Here is a 21,396-nt window from a genome sequence, read left to right on the forward strand (position 1 = left end):
TCGCCGAGGGCCAGCAGGCGTGCGGGACCAGCAGGGCGCGCGGTCGCTAGAAGACGACAGGGTAGCTGTTGGTTCTAATTTCACAGATGGTGTGATTCTATACCACAATTTTCAGATTTCCTCTTAACACAAAAAGGGGGATTTGGGTTGTCTCTGCTTTTAGTTTTCAGGGCCTTAAATGCAAACCGAGATCCCTTCTCGCGACTAACAGGACCCTCCCTCTTGTGCGGGCGTCGGAGCTTCCGGCGCGCCCCGCCCCGCGACTGCGCCGCGGCGATCCAGAAGGGGTCGCTGTTCCCGCGATAACCTCGGGGAAGGCTCCACCCCGCGGCCCGCGCCGGCTTCCTCCGTCCGAGACCCCGCCCCAGACGGCGGATTACCAGTCCGTCAGTGTCCCGCACGCCCATCGTCGCTAGTGCGGACGCTAACGCCCCACTGCCTGCGGAGCAGGCCCTGCGTCTCGGCCGCCGCCGCCGCCGCCTGGGCGCGCGGCCCGCCCCGAGGCGCTCGTTCTCTCTTCTCGCCCCACCCTCTCGCTTCCCCTTCACGGAAACGACAGCTGCGGCGGCGGGGCTGGCGCCGCCTCCCTCCACCTACCACGTCTGCCCCCGCCACTCTCGCCCGGCGCCCCAGCCCGGCCGCGGCGCCTCCCCGCTAGGTCAGCCGGCAGCTCCGCCCGGCTGCCGCCCAGGATGAACATCATGGACTTCAACGTGAAGAAGCTGGCGGCCGACGCGGGCACCTTCCTCAGTCGTGCAGTGCAGGTACCGCGGTGTGGGGGGAAGGGGCGGCGGCGCCCGAGAGAGAGGCCAAGGGGGCCGCCTGAGGCGGCGGCGCTCTCCGCACCCGGCCTCACCGACTGGCTGGCAGGCCTGCGGCAGATGGCCTGGCTGATGGGCGCGGCCTGGTGCCCCTCCGGTCCGGCGGCCGTTTTCTGTCCCCTTCCCGTTCAACCGCCGCGGCTCCGGAAGCGAGACGGGGTGGAGACGGGGCCGGGAGCGTCCCCCGCTCCTGAAGGACATCCAGAGTTCGGCCCCGGGCCGAGACACAGCACCGCCCTCCTTTCTGGCCCCACGACGACGGTGCTGGTGTGGCCGCCCTCCCGGGACGGGCGAGGGCCCTGAAGACGGACCCTTCGGGCACCACCCCCACCCTTTTCCTTTCGTCTCCCTCACTCTCCCCGCCGAGTCCAAGAAGGAAGTTTCCTTTTCCTGCCCCTGAACCCAAAGAGCTGCCAAGACCGTTCCCTCCAGCCCTCTCTCTCCCTGGGGAAGGACGGTCGCTGGGCTTGGGCGGTCCGCGGGTGAAATGGAGATTGCCAGTTGGCGTACGTACTCCGCCAAGGCCTTGGGAAGTCTGGAGTTTGGGGGTTCCCACTCATTCTCAAAATGGGAAGCACCGGCTGTAGGACATGGAGAGGGGGAGGGGGAGACTCGTCTTACGCATGTTAGAGTTTTGTGTTTCAGATACGCTTTTAAGGGGGGAAATTTGGCTCTCTCACGGCTTTCCGCAAAGAAGTATCAGTCTAGGGAACTTGGACAGTTTTCCATAGTCATCACCCACATTATGCCAACTCAGTTAAATCTATGAACAGATGTAAATTTCACAACATGAGTTATAAACAGTCTGGTGTTTGTTAATGGCATAGTCACGGTAGCAACAACATTCTCTTTTGTAAAGAGAAAACACAAATAATTTTCTAATATGCATACCATACTGATACTGAAATGTAAATCACTTGTCCTGCCTTTACTACTTTGTCTCCTTTACCCCAGTTTTACTGATGTGATTGATCTTAACATTGCACTGCTCTTGGCAAAAGAATGGTAGAACTAGTGCAAGGTAATAGCTGCCTATATTGTGAAAAAACTGTCAAACATTTGCAAGGCAATTGACAGATTACCTACTATCCTTTCTGTAATTTTGCCAGATAGATGTTACTAACGCCTTTTATATATGAGGAAGTAGCCTTAGAAAGGTTAAGAAGCTTGATTAACTTGCATGGCTAGTAAATGGCCAAGTGCTCTCTCTAATCTACTAATTCATTTCAAGTTACTTCTCTCTTCCAGGATAGGCATTGCAGATAGAATGTTACAGGCTAGAGAGACCTTAAAGATCATCTGGTACTACAGTCTGAGCATTTCAACAATACTTAAACAAACAACACTTGAGGCATGGGAAATTCCTTCTGAGTCTTGATTTCTCAGTTCCAAAATCTGCATAGTAATAAGCTAGCTGCCTTAACCCTCAGTTCCCTATTCTCCATGAAATTATAAACTGTATTTTAAAGACAAATGAACTATATGGTTAAAATAATTTCTTGATTTAAATTAACCTACTTTTAACAGCTCAAAGATGGGGGTGTGCAAAAAGAATGAGTGGTTGAAGGTCTGAAATGAATTTGATTTGTGAGACTTAATGTTAACTGAAAAGAGGCCTTTGGTGTTTATTGCTGATTCCTAATGATTTTGTTTGCGGAGTGGAGATTTGACATTATGACACTTTTAAAGATGGGTATGTTTTCAGGTACATAATGCACAGTGCTTAAATGGAACAGACACGTGTACTGGAATTTGATTTAAATTGTCGATAGAGTTGATATAAAAAATCTAGCAAAGTTCTCAAAAGATGTACTTCCTAGGTGAATTTTAATAACTTGTTGTTTCAGATTTTTATTTATTTTATTTATTTATTTTAAAGATTTTACTTATTTACTTGACAGAGATCACAAGTAAGCAGAGAGGCAGGCAGAGGGAGCAAGAGGAGGAAGCAGGCTCCCTGCTGAGCAGAGCCCAATATGGGGCTCGATCCTAGGACCCTGGGATCATGACCTGAGCTGAAGGCAGAGGCTTTAACCCACTGAGCCACCCAGGCGCCCCTGTTTCAAATTTTTTAAAAGTCTCTCCTAATCTGTTGAGCTATGAAATGATTTTCAGTATTAAATACTTTCATGCCTATTTCATGTCTGCCTTACACTATTTTGGACACTGGTGACAGAGCAGTGAATAAAATTAACAAAACATCTGCCCTCCTGGAGCTTATAATCTAACAGTAAATATATCAGGTGAAGGAGAGGTGGTAAGTTAATGGCGGGGATGGCAGTTTTTGCCATGTTGTATAGGCATAATAATCATGGCAAGCCTTTTCAATAGGATCAAATTCCAAGAGACCTCAAGGAAGTGACAGTTCCAGTTTTTTGGAGGAAAAGCAATTTAGGCAGAAGGAAAAAGTATGAAGACTGAGGTTCTGGGGTACCTGGGACATTGGTTAGGGAGCTATAGCCATAGGATGGGCAAAAAGTAATAAAACTTAGGTGAGAGTGATAGCAGAGAAGGTTCAGAATCTATTCAATATTCCTTCCCAGATTGGCTCTAGGTTAGGAAGAAAGATGAGTTAAGGGTGTCTATACGGTTTTGGCTTGAGCCATTTACTGAGAAGGGAAAAATTTCAGCAGAAATAGACTCCTCAATATGTCTTTTTGTATTAAATCTGTTAGAAATAGATTCTGAAATATTTATGTATGAACTATATCATGTCTGAAGATTGCTTTAAAATACTCCAGAAGAGAGAAAAGTTGAAACATTGACAGAATGTTGACAGTTACAAAGCTAAGTTTTAACATACTATTAAAATTTAATGTTTGACATTTTGCACAGTACTTTTTTTTATTACATAAGGGAAAAAATTCATTCGAAAACATAACACGTGAAATTTGGAATGTTGTGTGGTAACTTTCAGCAAAAACACTGCATTGTCATTTTAGTACTTAGTTGATAACTGAACTCCCAGTCAGATTGCATTGACATCAGTATAGTGTCAGGTGCCAAGTTTCATGCTAAGAATAGGTAAGAGCTATGCCAGTCACTCATTATAAGCAATAAGAACAGTAGGAATGGAATTCAGCTTTCACATTTCTAAATAATAATTTCTGTTCAAATTATACCTTAAGGAATAGGCCATTCTTTGAGTGACCAACTGCCATATCTTTCATTTTACTTAAAAATTTTTAGGTTAACAAGTAAACATTCCCTGTTTAAAAAAAAAAACAAAACTATTAAACATACAAATGGGTTTTACCACTCTACTCTCACTCATAAAATCTGTTTATATGTCTTGCAACTTTGAAAGAATGTTGAGGTAAAAATGTATAATCAATAGGAATATTCATTCTTTAACAGTATGTTTGGGTGCTTTTGTTATTCTTAACTCCCTCAAAATAAAAAAATACAAAAGCATCAGGTAATTTGACCTCCATAAATTGTTACTTTATTAGTATCTTAAAAGCTATTCTTACTGTCTTTTTGGTAGACTCCTTAGTTGAGCAGCCTTCTCTTTTCTCTCACTCATATAAATACTGTATTCCTATCAAATTATTTTTTAATTCCCCAAATACTTTGTACTTTTCTAACTCTAGACTTTATGTTCATACAGTTAAACTCATTGTGAACACCCTCCACCCCCTACCTCTTTGTGTATTCTTTCCTTCCCTCAAGATAAATCTTAAAGTCCATCTCAGACCACAAGAGCTTGATGTGAACTCCTGTGTCATTTTTTAATTCTGTACAATCATGTGGCATGATCTAATAAGTGTTATGTAAGGTCCCTTGGAGCTATAAAATTCTGGCTTTCACATCTTTATTAAGTTTGTATGTCCTGAGGAATCAACTGTTTCTTATTCCCCTCTCACAGTATCCAACATTGTTTTTTTAAATTTTTTATATCATTTTAGCCAAGCAGCATATCCATATGCAAAGTTTACTCTTTGAATCATTTAGCATGTTAAATGATCTTGTTATTTTTATTAGTATTTTTCTAACATATCTGCTGAACTTGGAGTTGATTAATGCCAGTCTGAAATATTAAACTATTTAATTCAGTCTGTATTTATTGAGTACCTCCTAGGTGCTTAGCACTGAAGTACAAAGATGAATGAGACCTATTTGATGCCCTCAAAAACTTCATTGCCCCAGTTGTCATAATTGTTTTTTTCTTTGTAGTAAATATCCATTTTTGAAGTATTGTTCTGTTACTTCATTTGATAAATGTTCCAAGTGGACACATTTTTATTTCAAAATTGATACTGAAGCAAAACTTTTGCTCACCATCTTTAAAATAAGACCATATACTTCCCCCCCTCCCAAAATTTTCAACTTTAATTACTTAGGAGTTTCATTTTAATTTTCTAACATTTCCTTTGACCTAACTACTGAAGTTATACTATGAACTTCATGAATGCCAGCTATTTTCTGAGAGGAAAAAAAAGTCTTTAAAATTTAGTTGCAAGCTTGGCTTTCATCTCTGATTTAATTTAACAAGTAATGGTGTGTCTAACCTGGAGAGTTAAAGATGAATACAATGCTGCCCTCAACTAACTCCTCTATTAGATTGTATCTGGATGGATTTCCAAATTGGCTAAACATTGGTCTAAGCCCTTTTGAAATCCTGTTTCCTTTATGGAATTTAAACTATAACAACTTTATATGTCTCTTAAATTCTAATAAAACTTGTCACATTCAAAGTCCATACATTTTCTTGTTATGTAAAAACTTTGCATATTTGCTGTTACCCAAAACATCATATCCTTTGGTATTATTGGTGTTAATTTAGTAAACTACTAGATAGAAGATGGTTAACCTGATGTTAAAATAATCACCCGTGCATATGATCTCCCTGATATGAGGAAGTGGTGATGCAACATGGAGGCTTAAGTGGGTAGAAGAATAAATGAAACAAGATGGGATTGGGAGGGAGACAAACCATAAGTGACTCTTAATCTCACAAAACAAACTGAGGGTTGCCGGGGGGAGGGGGTTTGGGAGAAGGGGGTGGGATTATGGACATTGGGGAGGGTATGTGATTTGGTGAGTGCTGTGAAGTGTGTAAACCTGGTGATTCACAGACCTGTACCCCTGGGGATAAAAATATATGTTTATAAAAATAAAAAAAATAAAAATAATTAAAAAAAAAATAATAATCACCCGTGTGCTTAGAACAGTATTTCTCAGTCTTAACTGCACTTAAAATTACGTGAGGAATCTTTACAGAATACACCCCAGTCTAATTAAAGTGGAATCCTTGGGATTGGATTTGACATCATCGTTTTTGAAAGCTTCCCCAGGTAATTCCGAAGAGCAGCCAAAAATGAGAATGAGTTGAGAAGGACCTACTTTACAGTTTACTAACACATTATAATTAAAATTCGTGTTATACATTTTTTCCCCAAGAAGTTTAGATAACTTTTAAAATATTACTTTACCCATGAATTGAGGATAAGAGTTCAAACTAAGTAGTTGCCTTTTATCACAAAGCCTTTTTACCTGTTGTCCTTTTCTCTTTGTGATAAAGCATGGTATGGAATCCAGGCTCCGTGTTTCATACTGTAGACTATATGGTCATCCTGTAATAAAGAAAGGATCACTGTGCTTGGCATAATGTGGCTGACTCATAGTCCTTTCCTTAAAGCAATGTTTACAGAAAATGTATAAAGAGAGGGGATTAAGCTTTCTGTTCTCATGTCATTTTACTGTATTACTAATGAGATAATTATGAGAGAACTGTACATCAAATAATATCTAGGAAAACATTGGGTTTGGATTTCTGTGATATATTCTGACTTTCATTTTAGATTGTTTTCACAAAGGTTTTTATTAAAAAAAATTCATTAAAATGCTTAAAATCAACTATAGTTTTTAACAGCTGGTAGGAGACTACAAATAGTAATGATTTTAGACTTAGATTTTTAGTATTTGGGAAAAGGATTTTTTTTTTTAAAAGAAAGAACAGGTCTTTTATCTTTCTCAGAAGCAAACTGTTATTATCATTTTATGTTTCTTAAGATCATAAAATCCTTGATGGCAAGAATCATGTCATGTGCTGATTATACATCTCACATACAATAGAAGAAAATATATATGCCACAAGTATTTTGATTAACAATATAAAGCTAAATTTAGTTGATATAACTCTTTTCTATAGTAGATGCTTTGTTAAAATGTATTAGAGAAAATGTATTAAATGATACTATATTGCTAATATGTCATACTTTCTGGTTAATGATGGAAAAAATCCTTAAACCCCTACAATAAAATCATGGGAGATATTATGTCTTTTACGAGACATATTGTATATGTCTTTTTACATATTACATATTAACATATTACATATTTTTTACAATTACAAGACATATTGTATATGTCTTGCAATTAAATTATTTTAATATAATTAATTCTTATGAAATTATAAATATATGATATATAAATATATTATATAAAATATATTTTAATGTAATTAAATACATATTTAATAAAATTTAAATGTATGATTTCAGCTTAAATATATGATAACATTAGTAATGTTTTTCTGTACCCCTGCCTTTTTTTATTCATTCCAGATAGGATTAAAGTTACTCTTAATTTGATGATTATTGAATACATGTAGGAAGCCGAGGTGGGCTGTAAGATCCAGCTGACCAGAGTGCTATGAGCAAAGACACAGGGGCTAGGAAGAACTGAAATATATTTGTATAATGGTAGTAGAAAATATTAATATCTTAAAATCAGCAAATATTTACTGGAAGTCTTATAGTGTAATGAGACTATGATTGAATAAACATGTGGAATTAAAACATGACACTGACACCTTAGGCAAAATGTTTATCAATAAAGTTTTGATTCTTACCTATATATTATATTGATTCTTACCTGTTTATTAAAAAGGGTTTTTTTGGAATATTTGATATAAAATGTACAGCTTATATATGGCATTTTCTTTTCTTTTTTTTTTTTTTTTAAGATTTTGTTTATTTATTTGAGAGAGAGAGATCACAAGTAGGCAGAGAGGGGTGGGGAGGAAGCAGGCTCCCTGCTGAGCAGAGAGCCTGATGTGGGGCTCGATGCCAGGACCCTGAGATCATGACCTGAGCTGAAGGCAGAGGCTTAACCCACTGAGCCACCCAGGTGCCCCTATATGGCATTTTCTAATTTATACTAAGCCCTGACACTGTTAAAACCACAGAAGTTTAAAAAAAAAAAAAAAAAAAAAAAAAAAAGTCTTTATAAATGATCTTACTGAGAAAAGAAAATGTTAAAGACAAAAGATAAAACAAGAACATAAAAAAATAAAATAAAATAAAATAAAACAAGAACATATGTAACATACTGGAATTCAAAGCACAGAGTTAGGTAGAGTAAAAGAATAGCAACTGTTTTTACTCCCAGAAAATGCGAGTAAATATCAGACTTTATTACTGGTACTTAACAAACTGCTCACATGGGCTTTCCTACAGAACTGCTATTTTCTAAACTGGTTTTCTATAATCAAACTTTACCTCACTCATACTTAGGCATTCCTTATATTTTTGGGTTTTGTTTTTTACCCTTCTGAGCTAAAATATTAAAAACCTGCTTACCGTGTTTATAGGATCTTACATTCTAAGTCAGTTTACTTTATTTCTTGCTCAGACTCATACAAAAAATAGCTTGTTGCAAATACTGAGCTTTGCAGTTATACTTTCACACTCTGTCTTTTCACTTAAAAAGCAAAGTATTTAAGGAAAGATATTGTAAGGTAGTATAATGAGAATCATAAAGGAGAAACTAAATAATTAAAGGAATCTTCTGACCTAAAGTTTGAAATATTTTATTTTCCAAATAATTAGCTTTCTAGTTGTTGGTTCTCTGAAATATTATTGGGAGAAAATTTGCCCTGAAACCTAACTTGTGTTAGATAAACTTATTGATGAACTACTGTTTATAAATTGCTATTTATAAACATTTTTAAGTAAGTTCTAGCCTGTACCTCTAATTCCATTGTTTCTAAACGATGTGTTAGATAAAGTTAAACATGATTTTATGTACTGAAGAAACTAGGCCTGTAAGTTTATATTATTTATATAATAGTTTTCATTTAGCTCTCCTGTAAACAGCAACCACGTCTTCTATTTCTTAGGAGAGTGCCTTGCACAAAAACTGACCTACCTAATACTGATTTTTAAATTATGAGTCTGTGAATTGTTTTAATTCATTCTTGGCTGTTAAATGTAAGTTAAGGACTTCTATTAAAAAAGTAGGATATATAAAGATGGTGCTAATGATTCTTCTAGAAATGCAACTGGAAGATAAATCATCAGAGAACTCTATGCACTGCCCTTAGAAACCCTCATTTCTTAGCGTTCACTCTCAGGCCAATTGTTACCTGCTCAGAGAAGGTCTCTGTCTAACCACCTACATCTCACACTCAAACTTCTCTTCTCCATGTCTAGGCCAAGATTGCATATCCTTCTCCCCTTGAAGCCTTCACTGATTCTCCTGTTTCCTTCCCTTCCTGCAGATTGAATTCTTCCTTCCTCTATATTCAAAGTTATTGATTCATTCAGTTAATTGTTCAGTCACTCATTCAAGAAATAATAGGACCACCTGTATCAGTCCTCTGTCCACTGTCTTTTTATCTTTGTATCCTTATTATCAAATTGTTTGTTTTTTGCCCTCCTAAGAGCAGAAACCTGTCTGTTTTTTCTGGCTGCTGAAATCCTTGTGCTTAGAATAATGCCTGGCACACATGAAGATGCTTGATAAATATTTGTTGAAGGAATCAATCAAATAAATATACTTTCTTATTAAGGTGCTAAGTTAAGAATTTTTTCTACTGGTAGATCATTCTTTATAGGTGATGTTCACCTGGGTAAATTACCCTATTTTTCCCCCCTTCTGTTCCTTGCTTTATCTGAGAGATAATCTATTTAACCATTAGAGGTAGACTTTGAACATGTGGAATTCTAACCTTTCCCTCTGTAGAAGGTCTGTAGCCTCAAATCTTCAGGGATCTGTAGAGAATACCATAGTTCTCTTTTAAAGTGAAATTGCAGGGGCACCTGGGTGGCTCAGTGGGTTAAAGTGAAATTGTAGTAGTTATCCAACTGACCTTGGCATCAGGGTTTTGATCTTTTGCCCAATGCATCTCCTGTTCCTCTCCTTGGTTACAGTACACTGCAAGATTGTGGGCTTAGGCAATAGCTTTGGAAGTGATATTCTCCGTTCCACCTACCAGTTGAGGGCTTGGCTACAGTGCTTGAAAAGACCTAAGGCTTTACAAAAGCTATTGAAGCATTTATTTCTAGCCCCTGAACAAGACCTTCAAGGGGGGCTTGTAACCAGACTCTAAGAATAACGTTCTAGAGGACTTTTTAACTAAAAATATTAACTGGTAATCATAAAGTATTAGGCCAATAAGAAGGATGCTGAAAGAAACATAATAAAACTCGGAAAAATGGAGCAACAGAAGATATTTTATGAAATGAAAGGGGAGAAAAAAACAAGGTATATATTATATTCTTTCAGCCAGAAATGAGTCATGGCTAATGAGTGTAGAATTAGTGTTAGTGATATGCCTCTGTTAAAATGGGAGAAAGCCACCTATTCTAGAGGTATTTAATTAAAAGTCTTCAAAAGTCTCCATAAAATTTACATAGTAGTCTTTTTATCTCTTTCCTTATGTATGGGCAATGCTGCCTTCCCTCAAAAACCAACACACTCAAGGTAATAAAAATTGATAGGCTGAGTATATTTAACTACGTATTATGATCTTTAAAAAAATGCTCTTCCATAGTAGAAATGTGTATGTTCCAGAAGTTAGTTTGTGAATCAATTGTTGGAACATATCCTGAAGAAACAACTTCAATGATAGTTTCCCAAAACATCCCATAAAAGCCTATCTAACTAGGTGTGATTAAAGTGCCATTAATATAAAGCTGTATTAAACATAAGCAGCCCTTTTTAAATTCAAAATAATAATTACCAGGCACTGAAGAAAGTGATTTACATACGTACTCTTACTTAATTCTCAAGGTACTGTACATTATGTATCATCTCTCTTTAATGATAGAAGATACCTAAGGAAAAAAATACTCAAAAGCCTGATTAGGTCACAAAATTAGTAGTGCAGTCGGGATTTGAATTTAGTACTGACTGACGTAAAGTTCTTATTACTTACCACTATACTAACCTACTTTATATGTAAGAAATATTTGTATACTTTATATACCAGGCAGCCTATAGATTTTTCTAGAGTTTACCCTATCCATTCTAGCAGATGTAACCTTAAGAGAAGGTCAGGGTAAGTGCTGTAAAAAAGGTACGGATAAATTTCCATAGGGGCAAAAAAAAAAGCATTCGGTGCAATGGTTTACATTTATTTGTATGTTCAGGACTGTCTGGGTTTGAGTTATTAATTATTGATATAGGTTCCTAAAATGTATTTGAGATATATTTAATTTTTTTTGTAATTAATAACAGTTCACAGAAGAAAAGCTTGGCCAGGCAGAGAAGACAGAATTGGATGCTCACTTAGAGAACCTTCTTAGCAAAGCTGAATGTACCAAAATATGGACAGAAAAAATAATGAAACAAACTGAAGTGTTATTGCAGCCAAATCCAAGTAAGAAACTTTTTACCTTTGTCTACCGTATTGACTAATCTGATTAAAGGATACCGTTAGGTTTTTTTAATGTTAAAAAAAAAACTAAGCAGGTTTTGATGGCTCTTGAAAACAGTCTTTGGTTTATGGCTTTCAGGTGTATTGGTTGTGTATGTGTGCGCGCGCGCGTCCTTTTGGTGAAGAAGAGGGTGATAAACACCTCTGTGTACCCTCTAACAGATTCACTGCTTGGGTTTTCCATGTCTTTATAGAATCTTTTTGAAAATTTAAGGGAATGAATTTTGGTTTTGAAAGAGAGGAAGAGAAATACAAGTACCCCCCACACACATACCTCGAGGAAGAGGGAAAGAGAATCCTAAACTCAGTGTGGATCCCAAGGTGGGGCTTGATCTCAAAAACTAAGATCATGACATGAGCCAAAGTCGAGGATCAGAAGAGTCAGCATCAGGAGAGTCAGCACCTAATAGACTGAGCCACCCAGGTACCCTAGGTGTGGCTTTTAATTTTAAGAGTTAGGAAGGGCTATGGCAATAAATTAATCTTCCTTTCATGGGGGGGATAATTGTCCCTAAATAATTAAGGGAAAATTATATGGAAACTTACATAGTTACCAATTATTTATGTTAAGTTTGATGTTTTTACATAAATTATTACATTTGATTTTCAGACAACTGTAAGGTTTTTCAGATCACCCATCTCAATAATTTATCAAATAAGGTACATGATTGTTTATTAATTGCAAATCATAAGTTAGCATTCTATACAGTGTAGAATAGCTAATTAGAAGTGGAAACAGAACTAGAATCTGGTGCATCAAAATCCAGTCTTTTCACTCTGAGCTTTACACATCAAAACTGAAGAACAAGGGCAGCAAATGCTTTCCTTCCCGTTTTCCCCAGTGTTGTGACCATGTTGTGAAATGCAATAAGCTCATTTTTAGATACTAAAGTTCCAAACTTTAATCTTTGCTGCTATCCTATGAACCTAAACAAAACATGAGTAATTCTGTACCATTTTAATTAAATCATGATAATCTTTTGAAATAGGCCTTCTACACTTTTGAGTGAGGCCTATTATCTTTGGGCACCATGTGGTATTTCTTACTCATTTAAGGCTACATAAATTATGTACCAGAGCACCTTAAAAAAGTAGTAGACATGGAGTGGCGGGGTGGCTCAGTCCTTAAGTGTCTGCCTTTGGCTCAGGTCATGATCCCAGCATCCTGGGATCAAACCCCACATTGGGCTCCCTGCTCTGTAGGAAGCCAGTTTCTCTCTCTCCCACTCCCCTTGTTTGTGTCCCTCTCTCACTGTTTCTCTCTCTCTCTCTGTCAAATAAATAAATAATCTTTAAAAAAAAAAAAGTAGTAGACATTTTTCTGTATGTTCCTTGCTCTGTCCAGAGTTCTTCACATAAGTAGTCTGTTCTACATATTTTTCTGAGTGGCAGACAAACTCATACACAACTGGTAAATGGGAATTTCATTAGTACAAAGTTACAGCAGCTCATATAATACAGTTTTACATTAGTGTTTTTTTAAGTCTAAAGTAGTAAACAAATTTAGATTTTTGTTTGTTTGTTTGTTCTCTGATTATAAAGTTACATAGATTATGATTGGTCAGGCCCAAACCTCTTTTACATGTAAGTCCTGTAATTTTTAGGGTATAATTTTCCACAACCTAGGGTTTTTCAAAAATATCTATCGCATTATAGCAGTATTGCCCACATATTCTTTTAAGATTTTATTATGGTCTGTTGATGTCCTATTGAAATGAACATTTACTTAAAATATGCCAAATTGTTTCACTAACTGAATGAAGTCAACATAGGATTCAACTTTAAACTTTTGACCAAATAAATAGAAATGCACCAAAGCTAAGAATGACTCTCTTAGTCAGAAAATGAAATTCTGAAATGTAGTTAGCATCTTCTAAATGGTTATGTTTTGAACTGACTCATTTTGGTTTGAACCAATTTAAAGGTTTTTAAAGTCCTGCTTAAGAACTTCTGATGCTGCTCCAGAGTCTACCACAAAACAAGTATTATTCCAGTAGCCTATTTTATGTATTATAATTAATGCTTGTGCTGACTCCTCAAGTGCTTCTATTACTGGTTCAATTCACTTTTTAAGTTTTCAGTGCACTGTGTGAAACTTGCACTTGTGGAAGAATTATCTGAGATCCTTAAAAGGAGCCTTTTTTTTTTTTTAGCTTCTCTTTGGATGATAAATTGGATTTATAGTTAATCATTACTTCTGGAAACTGACCTTTTTCTCATTTGTCTCTGTCATATCTATTAGGCAGGTGTGCAGGTGTGAATATTTTGTATATTGCACTAACCAAGCATTTATTCAGATTTTACTGATTTTTTTTCCTTTCTATGTATACTAGCATTCTGCTATTTCTTCTAACCTATCTCATATTTTGACCTCTTTTTTTTTTTTTTTTTTTTAAGACTATTTATTTATTTGTCAGAGAGAGAGCAAGCGAGAGCGAGCACAGGCAGACAGAGTGGCAGGCAGAGTCAGAGGGAGAAGCAGGCTCCCTGCGGAACAAGGAGCCCGATGTGGGACTCTATCCCAGGACTCTGGGATCATGACCTGAGCTGAAGGCAGCTGCTTAACCAACTGAGCCACCCAGGCGTCCCTTGACCTCGTTTTTAATGGCAAAAACTTTTGAGTGAATACATGCTGAGAGATATCTATATATCTTGTACTTTAAATAAAATTAAGCCATGACTTCATATTACTGATGTCGGTCTGTGACTGTTCCAAACCTAGGTTGTTCTATTCCTTAATTTCCCATGCCTATATTTAGACTCTAGGAAGGAGAGAGAGCATGTGAGCAAGCAAAGCATGATAAAGGTTTTAGAAGTATGTGACTCCTTGGTTCTAATAGACACTTTATATCCATATTTTCATAGCTAGAAATCCCTGGTTTTTGTTTTTTTTTTTTTAAGATTTTTTTTATTATTTATTTATCTGACAGAGAGAAACCACAAGTACACTGAGAGGCAGGCAGAGAGAGAGAGAAGGAAGCAGGCTCCCTGCTCAGCAGGGAGCCCGATGCGGGACTCGATCCCAGGACCCTGAGATCATGACCTGAGCCGAAGGCAGCGGCTTAACCCACTGAGCCACCCAGGCGCCCCAAATCCCTGGTTTTGAAATTGAAATGAACATACATTCAAAGTTAAAAATCAGACTGTACAAAGAGGCAAAGACAACTTCATTAGACATTAGGTGAACAACGCTTTTAGAATCTCATAGAATATTCATCATATGATATTTTTACTTTAAGTAAATATTTTTGTGCCAAAATACTTTATCAGCTTTCTAAAGTATAAGTTTCATAGAGCTATATAATATTCTAGTATAAAAATTAAAAGTTAAGTATGAAGATACGTACTTAAAAGTGCTAACGTCATCTTATTTTACAGGGTGATAAATGGTAGTAGGTAAAAAAAAATTTTAAATAGTTTTGCTTTTTGAAATCATTGATAATTTTAAACCTTTCTCCTAGATGCCAGGATAGAAGAATTTGTTTATGAGAAACTGGATAGAAAAGCTCCAAGTCGTATAAACAACCCAGAACTTTTGGGACAATATATGATTGATGCAGGGACTGAGTTTGGCCCAGGAACAGCTTATGGTAAGCAAAAGGCAAAAAGATCTGCTAAAAACTAGCTTTACTTATAGATTTTTACTACTTAGAAACATCATGAACATTTATCTAATATTAGTAGAATCAATTTTCACTCCAAATTTTTTGTTTACATTTTGGATAAAGTGAGAAATACAGGTGCCCAGCAAATATGAATAGTTCAATTTAATATTTAATATATTTAAGTATCTATTACTCTGAGAATTCACGTTTATCACTTTACATCTAAAAAGTTAAATGAATTCTTCACTTGTACTCCCATCGACTCTTGCAACCTCTGTTATAGTACTTCTTTTGATGTATTATAAACTCTGTTTACATATGTCTCCTAGGTGATTTTAAGTTTTCTTGAGGTTTTATTTATTTTTATAATAAAATGTCTGGCACATAGTGTTTGAACACACCACTAGTGCTTTCATTACATGATAATGTCAGTACTACAAAAATGTTAACAGTGATTATCTTCAGATGTTTGGATTATATTTCATTCTATTTTCTTCATGCAGTTCAGATTTTCTATAATCATGTTTTACAGTTATGTTTATTAGTTGCTTTGTTAGTTGCTGTGCTGACATTTTAAATGTATAACTCTAAAGCTTATTATCCCTCAAATCTAATTTTCTCAGAATATAAGACTATTTCAGATTTCTATAGCTTCTTTTCCTATTGTTCATGGCAAATAATTCTCTTTATTAAGACTTCTACAGGAAATTGGTCCTTATGTGGGTATGAAATGTAGGTAAATTAAATGATTTTCTACATATTGTACTGATTTATAAAATAGTTCATAAATTCTGGAACAAAATGAACATGAAGTTTTAATAGTTACCTTATGTCAGAAGGTAATAACCTAAATACTGTAAAATGAATGGCATTAATCCATTGAATAACTGTTAAATGTACAATTGAAAATTTTACATCATGGCCTTCAGGTGTTTGCAATCTTTAGATAAGCTATCTAGCTGATCTCTGGCTAGCTGAAGTAGTCTCAGCCTGCTACTTCTCCGCCATCTTGACCACATCATGGCCTTCAAAAGATACTTCTTTGAGAAGTCTGAAAATGCTTAAAATCTCTATAGTTTTATTTCTAAATTTTAACTATTAATTTTAGGAAAATTTTACACATTAAACAGGTTTAATCTTAAATTTACTTTTAAAATAAAACTAATGACAGCTAGTTCTCTTGGATTTTTTTAAGTAAACAAGTGATAACTAACTTTAAAGCAGATCAGATTGCTGATTTTATTTTCTGAAATTACCAGAAGATGGTAAAAAAAACAAAACAAAACACTTTTTTCCTTTGCAGGTAATGCCCTTATTAAATGTGGAGAAACACAAAAACGAATTGGAACAGCAGACAGAGAGCTGATTCAAACATCAGCTTTAAATTTTCTCACTCCTTTAAGAAACTTTATAGAAGGAGATTACAAAACAATTGCTGTGAGTTGGAAAATGTTCCCTTTTTTTTGTAGTAAAATAATTTATATATATTACTACCATTTTAATGAATAATTTGCCCTCCTACTGACTGTGTAGATGTAGCAGATTAGAAATTTAAGTAATCTAGCTAGGTACATATTCAGTGGGACGCAAAGCTAACCAAAATGAACTATTGAAAATATATATGTCATCTTTGTGTCCCTGCAGTGTTATTGAGATTATATCAGCAGTTGTTCATTACCAGCACTAAAATTTGTAGAGAAGTTCCTGGAATGATTATAAAAATATGGCACAAAATATCTCCATAGTATAGCCATGTTGGTTTTTCATTTAAACTGGGAGCCAAAAACCTAGTTACTATACTTCTGGCTGTTGAGCTTTCTGTTGTTTGCATCCCTAGAAGTCTGTTATCTTCTCTTCACACAGCTGTGTGTTATTGCTGAAGAAATAAATAATAGCCTTCCCAAGCCTAATACTACTTTTTAGTTTGTTTTTCCAGCAATGGAGAGTTAAGATCTAGGTGGATTTTTTTTTTCCTAAGATTTTTGCAGGATTGTTCTTTATTGTGAATACTACTTTAAACTTTAATTTGCAGATTCCTTATTATAAAATATTCTAGAAACTCAGTATGTTTACAATGAATTTATCTCTGTGTATAAAGTATTTTGCCGAGAACAGGAAAAACCACCAAGTTGAAATATGATTTAAAGGATCTTAGATTGTCAGTAGGATGAAATGTGATATATGAAATCTGAGAATTAATAAAGCAAGCAGTGAATTTTTATAAACTTGCCTATTGAAGTTACCATGAGGGATTCCAAGATACCTTACTACTGTTTATTCAGTATTCAGTCTATAAATTTGAAATTTCCTTTGGAGTAGCAGAGTTCCTTTCAGTGCTATGGCACATTAAGGGAGCCTGCCCAGTCCTTGATGTAGATCACTTGGGGTGTCAAGGAACTTTAACCTAGGCCCGTACCTCCTTTACCATAGGTACTTCCTAGATAATCTCTTTGAAACAGTTCATCAATCTGGGCATTACTGATATTTTGGGTAAAATAGTTCTTTGTTGTAGGAGCTGTACTGCACTATAGGATATTTAGAAGCATCCTAGCTTCTGCCTAGTAACATCTCCCACCCCCTAGTTGTGACAACCAAGAAGATAGAGCAAAACATTCCCTAAATGGCAAAACTGCAAAATATTAAAATTGGCATTCCTTTGTGCCATCACCTGCCATCTTTCCCAGATTTCCTGGGCATCTAGAGTGTCTCCATTATTTTAAAATTGAAAACCATAAGAAAAAAGAGTCCAGCGTCACTTCAGAGCCAATTTTGTAATCATTGATCTTTGTTTATCAGATTATTCATGTATTTAATGGAGAATGATACTTTAAATGTACATACTCGTACTGGATTTTTAACATCACTAGCCTTTATTTTTTTCTTCCCTATATTTATAGAAAGAGAGGAAACTATTACAAAATAAAAGACTCGATTTGGATGCTGCAAAAACCAGACTAAAAAAGGCAAAAGCTGCAGAAACTAGAGCTTCAGTAAGTGGTGTTTTTTCATAGAAAAACGTCTTGGGTTGATAAATTTAAAATGTGTAAAATATTTTACTCCTATACCATGCAAACTACAGTCTGTTACTAAGACTATAATATGACTTTAGGGTATTGTTTTGTGTTTAAACAAACTTATCAGAACTTAATACATCCAAATCAGTGCAAAGCAGTCATATCCACAGGCAGTACTGTTTCAGTGATACACCTGTTGCTAAAAAATAAAAGTTATAAGAGCTCCTAAAGCTCTGTCATGTTCTTTATATATCCTCAGTGATGAAGGCAAATACTCTTTTGGAGATAGGTTTATTATATTTGAAATAGAAAAACAGTAATTAAGATGAGAATGAACCAAGTTTGAGATTGCTCATGTGTGACCTAAAAATTAAACTTTACTTCCTTTCCATATGTGAGTCAAACTGACTAAAGGCATTGTCACCAAGAATGGTTCCAAAACAATTCAAATAGTTGCAGCATGGACACATAGGTGACTATTTTGAAGAGTAGTAAACCCATTTGAATACATAACTTCTGGTATATTTTTCATAAAATCAACCTCAGAATAATCTTTTTAAATGGAGTTGGTTAAATATTAAATATAATAATATAATGATTTACATTAAGGTTTTATTTATAAACTTATTTGACCTGTTATTTATACAGTTTATATTTTCATTCCAAAGATTGAAGACATTGATCAAATAGTACAATATAAACAAGTCTGAATTTATTAGAGGAGGCTAACAAGTTAATTCTTAATTTATACTAAGGGATATATTTTGTCAAGAAGCTTGACATTCGCCCTGCCTTCTGTTCCCAACTCACTACCACTGTCATCAAGAACCTTTGCCTTAACGAACATACGCCACAGTGCTGGTGGAAGACAACTTTGGCTCCCTTGTTTGGGAAAAGAAGAGGTTCAGATTTGTTTCACAGTGAAATTTTAAACTGGTAAAATTGGCATTGGACAGTGATGTCTTGTGAAAGTACCCTAACACTTTATATGAGCAGAATAAATTGCTTATAGAAATATTTTCTTCTAAACAGCCTTTTGGAGATTCTGTACTAGTCACTGCTGGAGGAGAGCTTGCTTTGACAAGACATTAAATCCAAATTCTCTGGCTATTTCACCTCAGGATTTATCATGATGTCATCATCAAGAACACCCCAACTTCCCAAAACACACTTTCCACAGAATCAGAACTTTAAAAATGAACACTATGGGTGGCAAAGTACTCTAAATTAGAATTAGTTTTAGTTGCTAATAGTAGATTTATGTGTAAAATAGAAATTGATTTTTAAGATACTAATTTCATAATCAGGAAAAATGTTAAGATAAATAAGAATCATTTGGAAAAAAGTCAAAATCTCTTCATTCAAAATGCCTGTATGTGCCCAATAATGACTGTGGAATGAGAATACTGTCATCAAGTATCAGTACAAAATTTTCTTTAACAAGCATTATTACGGAATAATGTAATCTTTTTTACCTAGAAAAGTTCCAGAAAATTTATGGATTTAACACCTTATAAGGACCTTTGGTTATTCTAAATTATTTTACCATTACCATTTACCATTTACCATATAAAAATATGTAAGAATCAGTAGTAGACAAATTTTAAAAGATTCTTTTGATATATCCAGATTTTTTCTTGACAGTTTTTTTGTGCTAAGTATTGTTGAGGACAAATTTTTTCCATGAGAATTTACATTTAAAATAAAAATGAAAGATTATACAAGTGACTTTATTGAACAATTTCATTTATACATAGCTTTTCTAGAATTTATATATTGCATAAAACAAATTTAACTATAGTCAAATATTTAAAATATTAGTTTAGGCAGAAATTCACATTTCCTGATTATAATTGTGTTCTTTTCCCCTAAATAACCAACCCATTTTTCTTCAAACTTTATAGCAGTAGGTCTGAAATACTTTAGAAAGGAATAGTTCTCTTATTTTATTATTACATAAAGCCTTGAGACATGCCTATTATTTTGTGACCTTTGGTGGAGGGGTTTTCTGTATTTCTTTTCTGTTTATTTGAAGAATACAGAAAAATAGAAACCACTAGGAGTTGTGTTTGCTTTTTTCTTCTTTGACACATTTCCTCCTTCCTAGTTGGCAGCTTGAAGAGCTTACTCTAATCTCAGAATTTCTTTGAATTCACTCCATAAATTGTCTTGGATTGTTTAGTGAATAGTTATTTCTCTGCAAGTAAAGTTTGGGACCTGTGTGTATTGGCACTTTTTTTTTCTTTAACTGGTTTACTAGTTTCTGGTGACTTCTTTAAAGTCTATATTTATCAAATGCTTATTTTGTACAAGGCACTTTGCTGAGAAATTCAGAGATAAATGCAAAATCTCTACTGCACTCAGTTCACAATCTAGTATACTAGATTGAACTTTTTGATGATTTAACCCTGTCAGTAAAATATTTATGCCTGTATCCAGTATTACGATTTTATTAGCTTGTATTTTATTAGTTAGCATGTTGTAGAATGGTAAGGCAACATCAAAGGCATTTCTCAAAAATATACCAATTGAACAGAAAGAAAACCTACTTGAAAGTTTCACAATGAACAAAAACACAATTTTGAAAATAATATAAAATTTGTCAAAGAAGCAAAGACAAAATTTCTGCATTTAAATTATGAGGAACTGACATTCATTAACCCTTCTTTAGTCTTATATAAATTTTTTTTAAAAATATTTTAGACTTTTGTTAAAAGAGAGAAGAAAAAAATCATCTGGTTTCAAAGTTCTCTCTCATATTTAGAGGTTTAGACCTCAGTTTTGGGTATACAAATGTGGAAAGTACATCTTCACAATACACAGTCTTGTGAGTGTCCCTCTGCCCACTTGAGCATTTCCACAGATGTCTAAATATTTAATCTGTAAATTGAGCACCATCATATAACTTAACCTTAATGTACACATATAAGAATTTAAAACTTATTAAAAATACAAGGATTGACATACCTTTCTTATTTCTTCAGGTTATGCCAAGACCTGGCTGAGGTTGACTGAGAGAGAACATGGTTGAAGGCATCATACATTCATAAAATAGAAATGATTTTTGATTAGGGAAGTTGTGGATAGGCAGAAGGGCTTTCATAGGTGAAAATTTAATAAAAATTGTAGGTAACTGGCAGTTTTTAAAGTGATGCATTTTTCCTAAATGATTCTAATTTAAAATAAGCATCAATCAAGCATCATGTTTTTGTCTTTAAAAATCTGAGTCTTTTGGAAAAGTTGAATAGGCACCACAATGTGAAATCCCATAGAACAACATAGTTTTCTTT

At 35.4% G+C, this 21,396-nt stretch overlaps 1 protein-coding gene across 3 annotated transcripts in view; it reads left to right on the top strand.

Annotated features, from left to right (window-relative positions):
- Window positions 1-343: 343 nt before the first annotated feature.
- Window positions 344-21,396, top strand: part of SH3GLB1 (SH3 domain containing GRB2 like, endophilin B1) — a 33,738-nt gene continuing 12,685 nt past the window's right edge. The window contains exons 1-5 of one of the 3 annotated variants that reach the window (XM_004752658.3): window positions 344-764; window positions 11,289-11,430; window positions 14,949-15,077; window positions 16,396-16,529; window positions 17,990-18,082. In XM_004752658.3, the coding sequence (XP_004752715.1) occupies window positions 693-764; window positions 11,289-11,430; window positions 14,949-15,077; window positions 16,396-16,529; window positions 17,990-18,082 (570 nt within the window). In that variant the 5' untranslated portion in view covers window positions 344-692. The remainder of the gene's footprint in view (window positions 765-11,288; window positions 11,431-14,948; window positions 15,078-16,395; window positions 16,530-17,989; window positions 18,083-21,396) is intronic. The other 2 variants (XM_004752659.3, XM_004752660.3) reach the window with 2 other exon arrangements.

This window comes from Mustela putorius, unplaced genomic scaffold (assembly GCF_011764305.1).
Source record: "Mustela putorius furo isolate JIRA1106 unplaced genomic scaffold, ASM1176430v1.1 tig00003853_pilon_pilon_pilon, whole genome shotgun sequence".
Taxonomy (NCBI): domain Eukaryota; kingdom Metazoa; phylum Chordata; class Mammalia; order Carnivora; family Mustelidae; genus Mustela; species Mustela putorius.